The sequence below is a fragment of the Drosophila innubila genome (genome assembly GCF_004354385.1).
Source record: "Drosophila innubila isolate TH190305 chromosome 3L unlocalized genomic scaffold, UK_Dinn_1.0 0_D_3L, whole genome shotgun sequence".
Lineage (NCBI taxonomy): Eukaryota > Metazoa > Arthropoda > Insecta > Diptera > Drosophilidae > Drosophila > Drosophila innubila.
This window is the reverse complement of record NW_022995376.1, coordinates 5,984,690-6,003,867: the sequence shown is the minus strand read 5'-3', so window position 1 is coordinate 6,003,867 and position 19,178 is coordinate 5,984,690. Positions and strand designations below refer to the sequence as shown.

Here is a 19,178-nt window from a genome sequence, read left to right as displayed (position 1 = left end):
AAATCCGCGAACCCAAGGTTGCCACACGTTTGATTTTAAAAGTAGATTCATTCGAACGACCCTGTCTATTAAAAGACAGGGGTGCCTTGCAGCTTAATTCAAGTGGTTGAAATTGCCGGTAGCGGTTACTTTTTTTTTGCTGCTGCACGAAAAGTTCGTTATTCTCAAAGGCCACTAAAAATGTAATGACAAGTATTATTGTTTGCAATACGATTTAAAATTGATCGGTGTTATGTAGCCCTGCGCATATTGTACGCTATCTTATCAGCTAACAATGCGTCCAGGTCTCTTATGTGCTAGACGCTGATTTCGCTAGTATTACTTCATTCTGCGCGCCCGTCGGATGCATTTTATAAATTAAGCTCCAAGTGAAACATGTTGTAAAAAACTTATGTATGCTGTCAATTAGCATTTTGTGAATATTTCAATCGAGTGCACATACTTATTTATACATAAATATATAGTTTAATTATTAACACAACGTTTCACTACATTGGCATGTGAGTAAATAAAATATTTCTAGATAAAGATACGTTACCAATACAAATACACCTGTCTCCCCTCAATGTATTGTACATACAGAATGTATGTTATTATTAACAGTTATCATGGTGTGCAAACAACAAATGTGGAATGTGTTAACCTGTAATTTATGATACTAAACAATTTGGCGCCCCTTTGCGCCCTTGTCGCCCTTTAACCTCCCTTTATCTACCTGGGTGCGTGCTTTCTGCTTCAGCGCTTATCATTGCATTTTATTTTAAAGGTTTTGTCACTGATTCCTATCGAAATTTGTTATGAATACATACGTTTGTATTCAGGGAATATCGTTGTACCGTTGTACAGCAATATTTAAAGAATTTCTTAGCAGACTACACACACTCATTCCGCATTTCACATGACGTCATGTGGGTTTTATAATTGGAGTAGCCAGTGAAAGATAATTAATGTATATTCATGTTGATAGGTTCTTGTTGTGGTGTGTGTAAGTTCACTTACACTATTGATAGACAGACGCCTTAGATATCAGACTGTCTTCAATTATACTTATCTCTAGGTTGTTGGGTGCAATAAACGTGTAGAGCAAACATTTTTTAATCCAATTCCCATAAAAAATTATAAAAGTTGGCTGGGTATCGGGTTTCTAAAGCTAAGCAAACTTTCAGTTAACAAAATTTATTTACTTTTACTGGTTTCATATCGATTTCATTTCAGTTTAAATAAGCAATATACCAAAAATGAGAATCCGCAGTTGGAAGAGCGTGTTCTATTTCATACCCACATATATCTGTATTTTTACGATACTAACAAAAGCGGAAGATGTTACGGTCGTAATGAAGAACGAAAGGTACTTATCAGTTTCATTAGATAATTATCGGATTGCGAAATAATAATTATTTTTTAAACAAGATTATATTGAAATAAAAATCGTAAATGGGTTTTATCTGCTAAAAATAAAATTATAAGTAATTCTTCTTATTTACAAATGTATAATTGAAACTTATACTACAGTATTTAATTGTTTTACTTAAGTTAACGTCAAAAAATATATATATTTATTGTGAAGATTTCAAAATTTTATAGGGAAAATGTTAATTTATTTGTTTTTTTTTTTAAGGAATCTAATTGCTTTTACTAAATGTATTTCCTGATTATCTCTGTAGTACAAGCATGACAGTGGATGCTTTAACCGAGGTAAATTATAGCACCGTGTCAACAACTCCAATATCTGAATTAAGCACACAAACACCTCCAATGAATACGACAGAAATATCGACGCTTTCCAATGCTAATAACACAAGCACGCGTCCCCCAGAGATCAGCTCTTTAAAGCCCATACAAAAGCAGACCGAACCAACAGATTGTTCACAGCGTGAAGAGTCAAGAAATCAACCGAAATTCACAACAAACTCACGATTGCGAAAGTGCTGTCCACTTGGTGAGAATCTGGATTACTATCGTGAGAATCAAAGTGATTCCATGTGTGATAATGCGGCTCTCAAGTTTGAACCAACTATCATTAGTGCTATGCTTTATGATAACTGCATTGAGGACTTGGAAATAACACCAGAATTGCCCATCGAAATTGGCAATCCATGTAATAAGTAAGTCTAACTATCTAAAAACTACATAACAATTTTATGTATCACGCATAATTTAATTCATTTTGCAAGTCTACTTGAGAAATATTTTTAAAATAGATTCGGAAGTTTTCTATCAATAGTTAACTTAGCCCAAATGAACGTAATAAAACCATAACTACATTATTTACAATTAGAATTTAATTATTATCTATGCATTTTAAGTGGTTATCATTATTTTCTCGGTCCCTGGGAAAAATAAGTAGACACAATGGAATATACTTTAAGTGCGCTGTAACTCTTTGTATTTATTGCAGTGTTAACTTTTTCAGCTCGTTTCAATACGATGATACGGAAGATGCAATATTTGTAATGCAAAATGGAGCTTTATTATTGATCAACAAGAATGGCACTGACTATGTGGTTGAGGAGAACTATTGTCTGGATCAAGATAGATCCGGTAAAATGATAGCCTTCGTCTGCATTTCACAGGTTGAGGAAATTTCACAGGCAAAGATTATAACTATTGCGGTATTAATGCTTATAAGCATGCCTTGCCTTCTTCTGGTCAGTTATTTGCATCTGACGTTGAAGTTGTTACGCAATCTTCATGGATGGTCATTGGCATTGATGTCACTGTGCTTGGCCTGTGGTTATTTTGTTTACTCGGTGGTTCACATATATGGAATACCATCGGGCGGATTCATTGGATACGTCATACAGTTCTTTATACTAAGCTTTTACTTCTGGTACCTCTGCATATGCTGTAATGTTCTTCTGAACATCTGGTTCAAGCTGCCCTACTACATACAATTGAATAACACTTGGACTATACTTAATTTTACTGCTTACCTGTTTATTGCCATTACTGGACCCGCGATAATGGTTTCATTAACTGTACAAAAGGGCTTACCCGGCATGCCTTCATATTTCCTGCAAGGACTCACAGAATCCATTCGTGAGTCCCAACGCTATTTTATACCTCCAGTTTCCACAATACTTGGACTTAGTTTTCTGGTAAGTATTTACTTATACAGCTTAATCATTATTTAATAATATCAACCTTCTTGTTATTATTATATTATCAGTTTTACGTTCACAATGATAATGAGTACAATTTTCTCATTTATCTGGTTTATTTCTGTTCTTTCTCTAATTGAAAAAAGTTACTAAAAATAGACAAAAAGACGGTATCTTAAAAAAAAACCTGGTTGTGTGGGAAGAATTTTAACCAAAAATTTAACTTTAATGTAAGACAAGATAAAGTTAAGTGGAAGATATTAAGAAAGTACCAATTGAGTCAGCATTTTGTAATTTCCCATTGGGAATCCCGCGAAACCAGTTCAATTTGCGGTTTCTTGGAATAAAATGTTTCAAATTTTTTTAATCAGTATCTATATTTGTTATTGTAGGTCATGGTTATTGCATTCTTTGGCTTTCAACGCATTAAATCTGATGGTTATTTGCGTGCCCACGACGATGAAAAGGATGCAACAACGCCCATACTTGAATTCGATGTAGAAAAATATGAGAATGTCAAAAAGGAGTAAGTATAAATGAATCCTCTATATAAAATATTATTTACTAAATAAGTTAAATTTGTTTTTCAGTGCGAAATGTGTTGCATTGCTGGGCATTATTATCATACTGGCCTGGCTGTTCGAAATAGTTACATTCTATAAGTCTGGTAATGAAGGTAGGTTAATATGCTCATGCCTGATAAACTGTACTAACAAAATGTATCTCGAATCTTCTAGTTTATCTGTTACTCTGTGATATGATCAATGGATTGCAAGGCCTGTGGATAATGCTTATATTCCTGGTCGTGCGCAGACGTCGAACTATAATATTACGCTGGTGGTATGATCGCGGTTCGCATACCATCACTGAGGCGGGCACCGAATTGCAACCAGTTAACAAAGCAGCGAATCCATCATAAGAATTTAGTCAAGTCACACAAGTTGTTTATATATGTATTTTTTTTATATATATATATAAATTGTTTATTGCATTTTACATAGAAATGTATTATTATTTTTTTTCTTTCTTTCTCTCACTTGTATACATAAAGTGTCATTGAGTTGAAATGTCCGTTTGTATTTTATTTTATTATATTTTATTCTTTTTTTTGGGATGGGTAGATGTGTGAGAGAGAATCGTCGTATCAACTATGTTGTATGTAAGTGGTAAAATGGTAAATGTATGTGGAAAGGAAAGCAGTAAATACTCGTAGTTTTAGTTCGGCTACGTTTCTTCTTTTTTTCTCTTTTTTCTGTCAATGTTGCGATAAATCTAAATCATGCAAATCTAAATGTTTCTCTAAATGTGATTACAAGGAAATTGTTCTTTGTATGATGAATGAATAAATAATTTGTCGTTTTTTGTTTCGCATACGTATTTGGGAACGCGCAGCAATTAGCGCTATAATACTATTTACATATTGTATGCTACGTAAATGGGATCTAATTGATCGGCCAAAAAGCCATCCCGTAAATGCATACGCTGCTTCTCTCCGCGACTGTTGATGGGCACAACACCTGCAAGAAAGAGAATAGTGAGATATTAATATTATATGATATCCATAGTTTATAATTGTCGTAGGAAAAATCGGACAGTGATGACCAAAAAATCAAATTTTCTAAAAGAATAAAATTTTGATGCAGAATCAATTTAGAGGCCAAATAATGATCAAAATGATATTCCGCATGAAAATCGGTTAAGATTTGACAAAGTTATGTGACTTTGAAGTTATTGATAAAGTGTCAAGGGGAAGGTATGGAAATCTACGCTAAAATTTGACAGTAATGACCAAAAAATCAAATTTTTTAAATGAATAAAATTTTGATGCAGAATCAATTTAGAGGCCAAATAATGATCAAAATGATATTCCGCATGAAAATCGGTTAAGATTTGGCAAAGTTATGAGGGACTGAAGTTTTTGATAAAGTGTCAAGGGGAAGGTATGGAAATCTACGCTAAAATTTGACAGTAATGACCAAAAAATCAAATTTTTTAAATGAATAAAATTTTGATGCAGAATCAATTTAGAGGCCAAATAATGATCAAAATGATATTCCGCATGAAAATCGGTTAAGATTTGGCAAAGTTATGAGGACTGAAGTTTTGATAAAGTGTCAAGGGAAGGTATGGAAATCTACGCTAAAATTTGACAGTGATGACCAAAAAATCAAATTTTCTAAAAGAATAAAATTTTGATGCAGAATCAATTTAGAGGCCAAATAATGATCAAAATGATATTCCGCATGAAAATCGGTTAAGATTTGGCAAAGTTATGAGGGACTGAAGTTTTTGATAAAGTGTCAAGGGGAAGGTATGGAAATCTACGCTAAAATTTGACAGTGATGACCAAAAAATCAAATTTTCTAAAAGAATAAAATTTTGATGCAGAATCAATTTAGAGGCCAAATAATGATCAAAATGATATTCCGCATGAAAATCGGTTAAGATTTGGCAAAGTTATGAGGGACTGAAGTTTTGATAAAGTGTCAAGGGGAAGGTATGGAAATCTACGCTAAAATTTGACAGTGATGACCAAAAAATCAAATTTTTTAAAAGAATAAAATTTTGATGCAGAATCAATTTAGAGGCCAAATAATGATCAAAATGATATTCCGCATGAAAATCGGTTAAGATTTGGCAAAGTTATGAGGACTGAAGTTTTGATAAAGTGTCAAGGGAAGGTATGGAAATCTACGCTAAAATTTGACAGTGATGACCAAAAAATCAAATTTTCTAAAAGAATAAAATTTTGATGCAGAATCAATTTAGAGGCCAAATAATGATCAAAATGATATTCCGCATGAAAATCGGTTAGGATTTGACAAAGTTATGAGACTTTGAAGTTTTTGATAAAGTGTCAAGGGGAAGGTATGGAAATCTACGCTAAAATTTGACAGTGATGACCAAAAAATCAAATTTTCTAAAAGAATAAAATTTTGATGCAGAATCAATTTAGAGGCCAAATAATGATCAAAATGATATTCCGCATGAAAATCGGTTAAGATTTGGCAAAGTTATGAGGACTGAAGTTTTGATAAAGTGTCAAGGGGAAGGTATGGAAATCTACGCTAAAATTTGACAGTGATGACCAAAAAATCAAATTTTTTAAATGAGTAAAATTTTGATGCAGAATCAATTTAGAGGCCAAATAATGATCAAAATGATATTCCGCATGAAAATCGGTTAAGATTTGGCAAAGTTATGAGGGACTGAAGTTTTTGATAAAGTGTCCAGGGATAAGTACAGAAATCCACTTAAAAATTAGACAGTGATGACCAAAAAATCAAAATTTTTAACAGAATAAAATTTTGATGCAGAATTAATATAGAGGCCAAATAATGATCAAAATGATATTCCGCATGAAAATCGGTTAAGATTTGACAAAGTTATGAGAGTTTGAAATTTTGTATAAAGTGTCAAGGGAAAGGTATGGAAAAATCAGACAGTGATGACCAAAATTGTAAATATTTTAAGAGACCAAAATTTTGATGCAGAATCAAAATGGAGCCCAAATAATGATCAAAATGATATTCCGCATGAAAATCGGTTCAGATTTGACAAAGTTATAAGAGTTTGAAGTTTTTGATAAGGTGTAAACGGAAAAGTTGGACAGTAATAATGGATGTTGTCTACAAGTTGACGATATAAAATTTAAGAAGTTCAAGATTTCTAAATATTTATAATAACATTTTGTGATTGTAAGCTTACCAGGATCAACAACCACAACGACGCCCACAATGAGCTGGTGCTCCTCCAGCAAAGTGTTTGTGACCAAGGGCACCAAATCGAGAGCTTCCGACTCGTTGCCGTCCAGTTCAACAACCACAACCAATAGATTAGTCCAAGTAAAGACGGCGCTGCAATAGAGAGTCAAGGATTAGCTTTTGTTGCAAGGGAAGTATGTTTCGGATGTGTCACTTACCACTCGGCTATTTTCTTATGACAACGCAGCACCGAATTCTCAATATCTATTGGATGATAGTTCATGCCACGCAACGATATCACTTCATCCAGTGCACCCACAACGTAAACGGCATCGTGCAACTCCTGATCATTGGCATTGATGGCGCCACCGACGAGACTGTGCTCGGAATTGCCACCGAGTGAAGCATTTGAGAAATTCAATTGCAATTGGCTCATGGAATTTAAGGACTCTGTATCACTGTCACGACTTGCCACACTTGGTGTGGTCTCATCTAAAATGGATGCTGCCTGAGAGCATTCAGTGCGTCGCAAGAAACCCAAATAACCGGTACGTGCATACATCTCTGAGGTGGCACCGGTGACCAATTTGGCATTGAAGTGGTCATTGTAATCCGTCTCATCGCCGTAGATGGTAAAGTAACCATTGGCATTGTGTGGAGCTTGCACCTAAAGAAAGAAAGACAGGATTAGGTATAGACTAAAAACTGATATATGGTATAAACATGAAGATATATGCTTGATTGATTACTCGACCTGCAGTATATTCTTTAACTCACCCAAATTTCACCTAAATGCGAGTCGCCACAGTGTCCCTTAGTCTCAGGATTGGCAATGATTACCTTAACACCCGGCAACAGTTTGCCAGATTCAATTAAGCACAATGAATTGGGTGCTCCTCGCTCCACTAGAGCCACACGATTGTTGCGCAATGCCCGAAGATCCACATAAACTTGTGCGCTTTCAGCGGAACTTGCGCCTTGGACACATATGGCCGGATTAACGCGACAGCCAAAGGATGTGGATACACAGCGTGTGTTGAGCCCGAGTCCTTGGAATAATTTGCAAAACTGTTGGGTGAGCGTCACCCGAGGACGCTCCTCGCCAACCACAACACAGGTGCGCACACATCTCAAATCCACATTGCGTTGCTTCAGCGATGGCACCGAGTTACTCAACGCCTTGGTGCACAGCTCGATGACGCCATATGAACAGAAGGTATCACGCACACGATGTTGCGATAGCGTCGATAGCCATAGACTGGGATTAGCCTCCACCTCGTAGGGAGCAATTAGAATGGAATGGTGACCGCTGTAAACACCAATCAGAGTCCACATGACAAAGCCAAGGCCACAGTATGGATCCAGACAGAGGGCGACATGACGCGATGGATACAATTCACAGGCCAGTTTTAAACTGGCGCACAGACTAGACAGAGATCTAATCAAAGAATAAACAGAGTTAGCTTTTAGATATCTCAGTTATCAGTTGGTCACCTACCGATGCGTTATATTGACACCACTTAAACGTCCGCAGGTGGACACACTGAAATCCAAATAGGCGCTGGAGTCCAACGAGACTGTGGCTATGCCCGCCAGTTTACGTTTTGGATTATCATCGATATCAAGTATCGGTGGCCACGTCTTGGGATCGATGGATGACGCCGCCTCCCTGGATTTCAATAGCTTTATAATTGGCTGTATGGAGAGCACAATGCCACTTTTGGATACATCGACAATCATGCGAACTGTTGGCAATGTTGTTATCAAATTCTGTGGATGCGGTGGCCTAATTGTTATAGGTATAGCACCAAGATACAGACAGCCATAGAATGCACAGAGCAAGTCCAAGCCAGGTGGAAAAATGAGTGCTACAAATAAAGAATATATATTTTAATAATTGTTTGCTAAATGATGAAGAATGTTGAGCACTTACCAACATGATCGTTTGGTTCGATTTTGCCACGTTCCTGCAGCAAGGCGGCAATCTTCTCAGCTCGTTTGTGCAGCTCCGAGCAGGTCAGCGTTTTGGCTATAGCGCCTGGAAGAATATAATAACAGTTATTCCAAACAATTTTCTTGCATTTTATTATACCAGTTACTTAAACAATATGTAAAAGGAAATTTTGTGGTTGTTCAAATGTCTGTAACAGGGAGATGGCATTTCTGATCCCATAAAGTATATATACTCTTCTTGAAATAGAGGTTTTTATGGCAATTTACGTTATCTATTAATGTGTTCTATTATCCCACTTGATCGCAGCAAGATCGGATAAGTAGAGCGGCAGAAATAGCTAACCAATGTTTTTAAAAATTAAGGCAATACAAGCACACAAAAGTATGCAGTAGTTTTTTTTTAGATAGTAATTTTATATATCTTGAAATAAGTAACGGGTATTCTATGTTCGGGATCTTGACTATAGCCTTTCCGACTATTTTTTTTTAACCTGTAAGAATTATGCCAATTTTTAGAAGTTTCGAAAACTTACCCTTTGAGTTGAGCAGCGTGAAGATTATATGATCTGGCGAGGTATTTGCGCGCCAACGTAAGACGCCCGTTATCAATTGGGGCTGTAGATAAAGATTAGGATTAGCTTGAGTTGTCATGGAGTAAGTTCGTTAGATTTGTGCTCACCTTACGCTCACCATCTTCGGCCATGCCCACATCGCGTCCATGTGCAACAGCCAAGCGGTTGCCCTGCACTAAATTGCCAACCATGACGGAGGCGGGTCCCACACCCGTGTCTGTAATACCACAGCCAGATGATGAGCTTAATTTTGCAGTTGTTTGCACACCTTTTTTTTATGGTATTTTTAAAATTTGTTTTTTTTTTTTTTTTTTTTGGTATTGATTTTTTGGTGGTTGGGATTTTTGGTTAGTATTAGAATGATTTTTGTTGTTTTTGTACAAGGATTTTTTGTTTAATGATATTGATTTGGTTTTTGGATTTGATATGCAATAACAGTAGATGATGAGTTGATATGTGATATATGATATGATATATGGAGTTAATTGCAAACAATGATTATTAGGAGAAAGTTGTTGTTGTTTTTGTTGTTTGTAATTGTAGTTGTTGTTAATGTTTTGAAAGCAATGCAATGCAATTAGTTGTTGACATAAATTTAGTTTTTGGTTTTTGTTTTTTTGTTGTTTGTTATAATACAGTGTTTTGTTATTGTTGTTGAGGTGTGGTGTATTGTTGTTTTTGTTGTCGTTTTTATATTATTAGTGTTGGTGCGTTGTTGTAGTTGTTGTTGTTGTAGTGGGGAGCATAGTAGAAAGCAACGCGCAGCATTTATCATTATTATTATTGTTATTAATTATTATATTTGATTTGTTGTTTGTTGTTGTAGTTGTTGTTGGTGATTAAAAAAAGAAGGAAAACAATATTTGTATTTTCATCAGATACGAATATGTATGTAAAGAAAAGCATAGAGAGACACCAAGAGACACAAAAGCCAATTAATTAATTAACAATACGAATTACAAATATTTAAATATAAAGTGGGATTCTACACTACCCCCAACCCTTTACCCCTCTACATACACCTCTCCAGCTGCCAAACTCACCTTGATGCATCTCACGTGGCTTCGGTAAATTGGTAACACACGTATGTGGACACATCAGCACATTAGCCGGATGCAGTGAGCCCTCGAGAAAGCGACGTCTTGCCTCGCACAAATGGATGCCACCCAGTGGCGTCTTGGGCAAATGATTGGGCGGCACAAGGGCCAGACAATAGATGCCCACCTGATGTATGGAATCGACGGCTTGCAGGACACGTGACATCCATTGGAAACTCTCCTCCTCGGAGCAATCGGGACGTTGTTCGGCAATAACACAGACGCGTTCATCCCTCAAGACTTTAATGCTAAAGACGGCAATGCGTCCACGATAGATGAAACGCATGGGCTCCACAGCCAGCACTGTGGCAATGATGTCATCTGCATTATGTTTGCGTCCAGTAACTGTCATCAAGCCATCACGTGAGCCGCATACAAAAACTAATCCGCCAGGTCCCAGGAAACCCAAGAGACCAGACCGCACATAATATTCCTCGCTCATGGGTTTGGGTGTGCCGACAATGGTGCCACCGCCCTCTTTGGGCTGCTCGGGATCCTCCAGCAGTGGTTGCACTTTAAATGTGGAATTCGTCATGCCATCGAGGCCAAAGTAACTGGCGCCAGTTGAACCACTCGTCACACAAATCTCGCCCACTTGATCCGTTTTACAGAGCACCGGAGCACCCTCCGAACGTACAACGACCATTTGTGCCGCTGGCATCACCTGTCCGCAATCCTGCAGAGTCAGCGAGGTCAAGGAATCTTCGCTATCGACACGCACCACGCCATGGGAGAGGGCGGCCATGGAGAGCACACCACGACCAGTGGCTGATTGACAAAAGCCCGTCGAGGAGGAGCGTCCTGGTCGACGCAGTGAGACAGTGAAGACCTCGGAGCTGCTGGCACACGGACAAATGGCGTCCGAACGCAGACCTTTTGCTTGGAATACATTCAAGAATTGATCGCATGATGACAATGACCAGGGATTGGCGCCATCGGCAACGAGCAGCATGCGCAGCGAAGACAGCGAGATGTCCTTATGATCCTTGGTGGCCAGTAAGCCCCAATGCAGATCCCGACTCTTCACCAGACAGCACGAAGCCCGATGCTTCGTTATCAATTGCATCCACGACGATGGCCGTAGTTTCATCAACGCATAGGGAATGAAAACCACATGCATGCCATTCAATATGGATGTCAACACGGCATGCCACAGTCCAACCTCCCGTTTGAAGTCCAGCACACAGACAATGGTCTCTCCCTCGGTGTAATGACAGGCCATTGTCAAGGCGCGACAGTGATTAATCATGGCAGCGCGACTGACAGTGATGCCTGCGATGGAAGGAAGATAAATTAATAGAGATTACAACTTTAATAGTACATCAGAAAAAGTAGAGAGTGAGCAGGGAAGTATACGAAAGAAGTGACACTATATATTGACCTCATAAGTAATGGGAAAGTCCCGAATGACGAACCGATTCAAGAATATTTCTCTTATCACTTCTTGATATATTTCTTGTTTTTGAGTTCAACAGAACTGCCTGGATTCTCATTTTAATTCTCTTAACTTGAACTTGTCATTATGATAAATTTGTTTTTATTTCCAGAATCTGTTATTGCTTCTTTAATTCTATTTATATGTTTTTATTAATTTTTCTACTTTTCTTTATTCGTTTCTATTCCTGATTTGTTGTTCTTTCTCTCTTCTTTTCACTTTATAAATGTATTCATCTACTGCAATTTCTATTGATCTATTCTCCTTCTTGTATTTCTGTTTCTTTACTCTCTCTCCTACTCAATTGATCTACTATTCTGCTGTATATAAACCTCTAATTCCACTCCTAACTTACCCATTACACTACCCTCCTTATCAGTAGTATACTCAATATACGCAGCAGCTGTTTCCTCGACGCGCAAGTTGCCCACATTGAAATCTTTGGGTGGCTTGGGCAAATGCTCCGTGACGAACCATTGTAGGCGTGGCCAGCCTTTCAGTTTGGCAATTTCGCCAGTTGCCGACTTCGGCAGACCCTTCAAGCATGCCTCCGAGGTGAGAGCGACCGTAATCCCACAAGAGCTGAGCAGGAAACCCACTTGTTGTGGCGGTGTATCCGAGCTGGACAGCGGCAACTCAATTGGCAGCGGCACCAAGCCACGAAACATGCAACCATACCAGGCAGTAATGAAACTAAAAGAAACAATGCAGATTAAGAGCAGAACAGGCATGAGTAATAATCCATATCAAGCTTACCTCAAGGGATCATTGTTGGGATAGACCAGGGCCACACGATCACCTGGCTTGAGGGTCACCTGTTCGGGTCCCTTGCTGAATATCTTTGTGGACAAGGCATAGGCGATCTTTTGTGCGCGAGACAGCAGCTTGCCATAGGTTAGGGTTGTGGTTATTTTACCATTAGGATCCAATACCGTTGCCATGGAGCTCTTGAACGAATTCGTGCCATAACGCTGCAGAGCACACTCCAATGTGCGTGGCAATCCAGCGGGTATCGATAGTTGTTCACCCTGTACCGGTGTCATTGTGCTGCCCTCTGGCTTTGGTGCATTTGGATCCTTGGGATTGGCGGCAATCTCCAGCTCAATATCGTTATCCTCATAAAACTCGGGCAATGGTCGACGCTTGGGTCTCTTCAATGTATTCAACAGCTGTTGAATCTTTGCCGATACTTTCCACTTTCCATTCGCATCCGTCTCATTCAGATCTGTTTGAGAGACATTCACATAACGTGTGACACGGTCTGCAATGCGATGCGCATTGTTAAACTGGGTAATGTCTGGAGCGTTGTCTGTATTGAGTCGACAGAGTGACGATTGGGAGTATGACGCATAATTGAATAATTGGTGTCAATTAATATAATAATAATAATTTCGAGAAAGTAGTATATAGCCAATTAGCGTTAAACGTTTTACTCACAATGCTTTTGCTTATAGGCCTTATCAGAAAATTCATTATCTCGCTTGTATGCAATTGGCGGTGACTCTGTGCTCGAAGTATCCGATGTGGGCTGAAAAAACGAAGAACAACTTTATTTAGGAACTGCATTAAAAATATTTTTAAAAAAATAATGATTTGTTGATTTTTAATAAAAGTTCAACAGAAAATTGTATAGTAATATATTTTGAACCACTTAATCAAACGGTTTAATAGATATAACAATTTATTTTATTTTTTAACTCTCATTATAGAAATAATTATTTTAATATAAATATAAACTTTAATTGAATAAAAGTTAAAAATCAGTAGTATTTAATTTAAAAACTAAAATTATAATTTATTTACGTTAAGAACATAAAACTAATATCCCTCATCGGACTAATACATTTAAAACAAACTTATCAACGATTTTTTCATTCATTAAAATCAGTTTTATCGGGTTTGACTTTATTAATTATTTTTAAATGGATATTTAATGACTTTTAAGTGCATGCCCTTTGCTATAAATAGTTGTGACTTTTGTTGACAGTTCACTGTGATGATTTAACGCATGATATCATAACAGAAAAAATGTTAAGAAAGTCACAGCTTTAATTTAATTATAGATTCATGAATATGCATAAATCGTTTCTGTACATAAACAACTTTAAATAATCAAGTTATACTTAGTTCACTGTAAAATGCAATGATTCATATCGAAAATAAATAAATACAGCGCACAATCGGAACTAGTGACGTTGTTGATAATGCTCGTAATACTTCTATATAGACACTATACTAAGGGCACTCTGTCAACTCACCAGCGGTGGCAAATTCTGCGGTGGTCGTCGTTCGGCAGCGCTGCCCGACGATGGATATTTCTGAATTGCTGCTTGAGATTGTTTCACATCGTGTTGTCGTAAATGCTGCTGCTGTTGTTGCTGCTGTTGTTGCTGCTGGTGCTGTTGCTGGTGTTGTTGTTGCTGTTGTTGTTGCTGTTGTGCCATTGATGATTCACGTATTGGTGGCTTTATAATTGGCTCTGGTGGCAACATGCTATTGCTAATATGATCACGCGGATAATTGTATTCCTTGTCAGGTGAGATTAACTCCTCCGGTATGGATTCGTCATCGGTTGATGAGTCCACATCATCATTACAGCCAGGACTGCGATTCAGCACGGAACTGCGTTTCGATGGCATCGGCAAACTTGGCTTGGGGCGACTCTTTAAAGCAGCCAGCGCTTGTTGCACCGCCTCTGTGCGTACCTCTAAAAGCAGATGAGTCAGATGAGTTAGATAAGTTGAAAAATTAACATAAGCCGACAGCTAGAGGCTGTCGTAGAACTTACCGGAATGATATCGCTTCTCATTGTGCGTCACCTTGCGTTGTGTGCGACGTTGTCGATGTTGACTGCTATTTGCGGGCGGATGGGGGGCGTGGTTCTGGAAGGCGCTCGGCTCGCGTGTATTCTGATAGCCTGGATCCCCAACAGCACCGCCCTGTGGTCGCATATTTTCATAGCCAGGCACACCAACACCACCGCCACCACCGCCACCCCCTCCACTCTGAGGTGTCGATGACGATGTTGATATAACTGAGCTCGACTTTTTGGAATGCCTTTGTTGTGATGAGGGCAGTGATGGTACTTCGGTCACATAGCTATATCCCTCACTGGAGACGATGACACCATCGTTGCTCACATTGCTGTTGCTATTGTTGCTATCTTTAATATTATAGTATGGCGGTGGCGGCAAATTCTTTGCCTTCTCCACATCATTCACTATGCAAAAAAGAAAAACGAAAAAATAAAAGAGAAAGAGTTATTTCCGTTTATTTACACCTGAGCAAATCAAAGCCATACAATATTTGTGTGTTTTTTTTTTTGGGCAACTTACATTCATGTTTCTTCAAAAAGGGTTGCAATAATTTCGCCCGTTTCTTTTCGTATCCTTTTTGTGTAATGTCGCCTAAGGAAAAAAACGCGATAAGAAAAGAGAGTTAGTCAAGAGGAAATGTAATCTGATACCGCAAACAAACCACAAAGGTTAAGCAATGAAATGTTTATTATAAGGGGTCGCAAATAAGATAATATGAGTTGTGAATAAAAAAAATTAAACACAAAAAAATATTTGAATGAATCAAAAAATTCCAGATATACTATTAAGAACTAAGGATCCTGAATGAAGTTTTAGTTTCATCTTTTTATAAATAAACATTTTAGAAGCCACAAAATTACTCATACTTAATGTAAAAAGTTAAAAAAAATTCCTTTCAGTTAAAAAGATAATTTTTTATTATTTATTTATGCATAATTAACTATTATAAATTTTATATTCTTCAAAATTTAATGTTATATTATGATAATTTTTAAAAACAAAGTTATATATGAAGTTGTACTATGCTTTCTTAATAAACAATTACAAATCAATTTAAAATTTATATAATACTTTTCTATTGAAAGTAAAAAATAGGTCTGATAAAGTGCATCAATTAATTAAATTTTATAATTTCTATTTTAAAAGCTCCCTATATATATTATAATTAGACGCAGATTGTGCATAAACAAATGAATTACAATTGTATGAAGCATACACTCTGACTATTTATAGTTATATAAATAGTACATAATTGTACTTTATTGCATAGGGTCCGTTATCTCTGAGCTATTTGGTAAGCATAGCCTATTTAGGCATTGGCCAAGCCTAAAAAATATGCTGCTACGTGATTAAGGTATAGAAAAAGAAAAAAAACAGCAAACAAACAATTCGTAATCAGTAATAACATTATTAGCCCCAGCAGACTCTCTCACTCTCCCCAACTCGATCTCTCTCTGCCCCCAACCCGATCTCTTTCTCTCTCTCCCTTTCTTTGGCTCAGTTGAGCGACAAATATAAATTGATTTTGATAAGTAAATAAGTATGTACACACTATTAGGTTAATCTGCCACTATAAAGTATTTGAGAGTCTCCCCCTCCAACGGTTAAAAAGTAGTCGGTCACATTGTATCATACTGTATGCATACAGAGCCAAATATGAATGTGTTTGTAGACTCCATGTGCAGTCTGTAATCATACATATATACGCATTTACATATGCATGTCTGTATGTACATATATAACAAGTAGGAACGCTACAGCCGGAGTGCTCGACTGTGAGATGCCCAGTATTCGTATTTAAAAATATAACAACAAACAGTAATAAAATAAATATAAATATTTTAATCGTTCTTTGAAATTTTGTATTTGCAGAAAAATATATAAATTATAAATTCAACATATTAATTATAAATTACATAGCTTTCAAACAAAATGTTTTTCAGATGAGGTAAAAATCACTTTCTTGTATGTGTATTCCTTGTAATTAATTAAAATAATAAAATTAAATTAATTAATAAATAAATAATAATAAAAACAAATTTCCTTGCTCTAACTCCTATAGTTTCTGAGATCAATGACTTTATACGGACATACATTCTCAGGGATACAAAAACCGATATAACCCTTTGGATACTGGGCTTAAAAGTAGGTATGTTGCGCATAAATGTATATACATATATGTATGTAGATGCAGACACATGTCGTTTAACCGACAAAACCGCACACAGACGCTTCATATCAATAGCAGTTAAAGGGGTAGGGAGAGTAGGGGAGTAGGCGCAATGACAAAAAAGAAAGCCCCTCGCACCCCTTGTGACTTGTGACTACCCTGCGTCTGCGTCTGTCTGTTTGCTGTGTGTGAAGTTCGAAGTGGGAATGCAGCTGTGACCCGTGCTGTGGCCGGCGGCGTTGGCGTTCTTTATGGCATGTTCTAATTGCACAACAATATAGTAATAATAATGGTATAGCTGACAAGGGGACAGCAGCATACACATAGAAGCATATATAGAGCGAAAGAGTATCTATTAATTAACGTCTATTTGGGGTAGCAAAGCAAAGCATTTCATGCATAAAATTCTATGTGAGGAAGAATACCTTCGGATAGCTCCAAATCCAATTCGGCCAATTTTTCACGTACATCAGCGGGCAGCGATGAGAGATGCTCCATCCCCAAAAAATTTGCAGTCGTCGCAGACATTTTTGCTCAGTGTTTAGTTGTTGTTTTTCTTTACTGATTGGAGTTTTCTATTTAGTACATAAGCATGTACATACACATGTATTTTACTCTACATACACACACACATTCGCGCACACACACACATACACGCCCGCTAGTTTGCAACTTCGTTGTCAAAAAAATCGATCGATTTTCAATATACATTTAAGACATTTAATGAAGCAGGCGTTACTTTTGTGCACAGTGCCTATTGCAATTATTTGTTCACTAATAGCTTTAAATTTTGCATTATGTTTGCACAATTTTACAAAACGCCTAGCTCCAAATGGCCCCAACAATAACCGCACCGACAAACGCGTATATATAAGTAAACAAAGAAAAAGTAGCAGCCACGATAGAGAGCAATGCAGGTATGCAGAGAAGTCTGCAACTTTCGTTCTCACTGCGCATGACGTCACAAGTTTCAGTGTATGCGCGTGAGCTCCAATTGTCATTAAATTCACCTATATATTAATTGTACGGGTAATGCCATAAGTTAAGACATCGTATTTAATGTTTGATTTGGTTTATAATTTTATTTACTAATCATTAAAGTTAACCACATTTATAATGTGACGTCATGTTTTCATACTTTCACGGCGGACCTGCGCAATGAGTAACCTTTTTTTCGATCAGTGACAGAGCTGCCAACTTTTTAGAGGAATAAAAGGCTGTTTTTAATGGAAGTACCCGAAAAATTGCTAAAATTGAGATGTAAAATAGCTTAAACACAAAATGGCAGCCCTGAACCCAAAAACGATGTGGCAGCCTTGAATCCCAGAAAATAAAATACCGATAGCTTGAACGTCTTTATGTATTTATAATTTTGAAGCCAGCGCCTTTAAAATATCCAGAACTAGCAATAAAATAGCCGCAATGGACATGATAATATATCGAGGTTTCACTTTTGTATCGATACAAGATAATTGTAATGAATATCGATGGATTTACTTGCCAAAGCAAACTTGGCAGCTCCAAAAAATTGGCGCTGTGGGACAAAAAACCAGTTGGCAGCGCTTGTTGGGCATTCTGCTTCTTTAAAATGGGTGCGCGTCTGATTTATTTTGATCTTTTCTTGAATAAAATTAATTCCTTTTGAATTACAGACAACTTAAAGCTGCAAGAGGAGATAAATGGCTTGAAGAATTTAGGTAAGTAAAGGCATACAATATATGTATGGCTATAAAAAAAACAATGATCATTGCAGGAGAACTGTTGGAAAGTCAGCTGAAACTCGCCAGCTTTGAGCTCAGCGATCTACCGGATGATGTTCTGTTGATGTTGGACAAGTGTGTGGAAATCCAGGCACAATCTCATCTCCATGAACTCAATTTGAACTACTTGCGTGAATTTTATTATACAAAAAAGCGTAAATACATTGAGGACAAGTTAATTGTGGCTAAGCAAGCAGCGGAGTTGAAGAAGCTCAAGAATTCGATCGAGGAAGCGGAAAAGGATATAAACATATTGGAAAAGTATGGGAGCTGGCAGTATTATCTACATTGATATAACTTCTATTGATAAACTCTTTAGATTCAATGATAAGGTCAGCAAACGTCTGATCTCGGATGCCGCAGTGCAGCGCAACATTATTTCTATTGAGGGCAAGTCCAAATCCCTTCTGGACAGACAGAAGGACCTCAACGTGCCGGAGGACTTTAATATTGAGGCGATGATTGATAAGGTCGAGACCCTGGAGCGGCTTAAGAAAAGCAACACAAAATAATTTTGTTGTATAAAAAATGATTTTAATATATATTTTTTTATTTAATCAGTAAATTCAA

General features: G+C 37.3%; 3 protein-coding genes across 5 annotated transcripts; 2 read left to right on the top strand and 1 right to left on the bottom strand.

Moving 5' to 3' along the window:
- Nucleotides 1–178: 178 nt before the first annotated feature.
- LOC117786383 (probable G-protein coupled receptor Mth-like 14) lies at nt 179–4,168 on the top strand. Of its 2 annotated transcripts, none has more exons than XM_034624597.1 (7): nt 179–500; nt 1,216–1,348; nt 1,665–2,105; nt 2,399–3,098; nt 3,494–3,627; nt 3,692–3,777; nt 3,839–4,168. In XM_034624597.1, exons 2-7 carry the CDS (start codon nt 1,239–1,241, stop codon nt 4,018–4,020), a joined length of 1,653 nt encoding a protein of 550 aa, XP_034480488.1. In that variant the 5' UTR covers nt 179–500; nt 1,216–1,238; the 3' UTR covers nt 4,021–4,168. The 2 variants fall into 2 exon arrangements, with proteins under 2 accessions (XP_034480488.1, XP_034480489.1); XM_034624598.1 differs by having other exon boundaries at nt 183–500; nt 2,414–3,098.
- Nucleotides 4,169–4,170: 2 nt separating this feature from the next.
- On the bottom strand, nt 4,171–17,736 carry LOC117786381 (disco-interacting protein 2). 2 transcript variants are annotated; one of them, XM_034624595.1, is made up of 16 exons: nt 17,274–17,736; nt 15,198–15,269; nt 14,651–15,082; nt 14,121–14,569; nt 13,300–13,390; nt 12,619–13,171; nt 12,218–12,555; nt 10,374–11,699; nt 9,438–9,598; nt 9,292–9,373; nt 8,739–8,843; nt 8,304–8,673; nt 7,583–8,243; nt 7,024–7,472; nt 6,810–6,958; nt 4,171–4,618 (listed from the first exon to the last, which is right to left on the bottom strand). In XM_034624595.1, the coding sequence occupies exons 1-16, from the start codon at nt 17,374–17,376 to the stop codon at nt 4,515–4,517; spliced, it is 5,445 nt and encodes a 1,814-aa protein (XP_034480486.1). In that variant the 5' UTR covers nt 17,377–17,736; the 3' UTR covers nt 4,171–4,514. The 2 variants fall into 2 exon arrangements, with proteins under 2 accessions (XP_034480486.1, XP_034480487.1); XM_034624596.1 differs by having other exon boundaries at nt 9,438–9,547.
- A 630-nt stretch (nt 17,737–18,366) lies between these two features.
- On the top strand, nt 18,367–19,137 carry LOC117786392 (augmin complex subunit wac). The gene is made up of 4 exons (XM_034624608.1): nt 18,367–18,440; nt 18,501–18,545; nt 18,602–18,869; nt 18,928–19,137. Exons 1-4 carry the CDS (start codon nt 18,437–18,439, stop codon nt 19,118–19,120), a joined length of 510 nt encoding a protein of 169 aa, XP_034480499.1. The 5' UTR covers nt 18,367–18,436; the 3' UTR covers nt 19,121–19,137.
- The last annotated feature ends 41 nt before the right edge of the window (nt 19,138–19,178 follow it).

Bases quoted from the DNA above. Each gene is read 5' to 3' on its own strand.
- LOC117786383 (XM_034624597.1), top strand. From the start codon at position 1,239: ATGAGAATCCGCAGTTGGAAGAGCGTGTTCTATTTCATACCCACATAT. The intron at 1,349-1,664 runs GTACTTATCAGT...TTATCTCTGTAG, and splicing joins GTCGTAATGAAGAACGAAAG to TACAAGCATGACAGTGGATG. The intron at 3,099-3,493 runs GTAAGTATTTAC...TTGTTATTGTAG, and splicing joins TACTTGGACTTAGTTTTCTG to GTCATGGTTATTGCATTCTT.
- LOC117786381 (XM_034624595.1), bottom strand. From the start codon at position 17,376: ATGTCTGCGACGACTGCAAATTTTTTGGGGATGGAGCATCTCTCATCG. The intron at 8,844-9,291 runs GTAAGTTTTCGA...ATATTCTTCCAG, and splicing joins CACGCTGCTCAACTCAAAGG to GCGCTATAGCCAAAACGCTG. The intron at 6,959-7,023 runs GTAAGTGACACA...TCTCTATTGCAG, and splicing joins CATAAGAAAATAGCCGAGTG to CGCCGTCTTTACTTGGACTA.
- LOC117786392 (XM_034624608.1), top strand. The intron at 18,546-18,601 runs GTAAGTAAAGGC...TGATCATTGCAG, and splicing joins AAATGGCTTGAAGAATTTAG to GAGAACTGTTGGAAAGTCAG. The intron at 18,870-18,927 runs GTATGGGAGCTG...TAAACTCTTTAG, and splicing joins GATATAAACATATTGGAAAA to ATTCAATGATAAGGTCAGCA.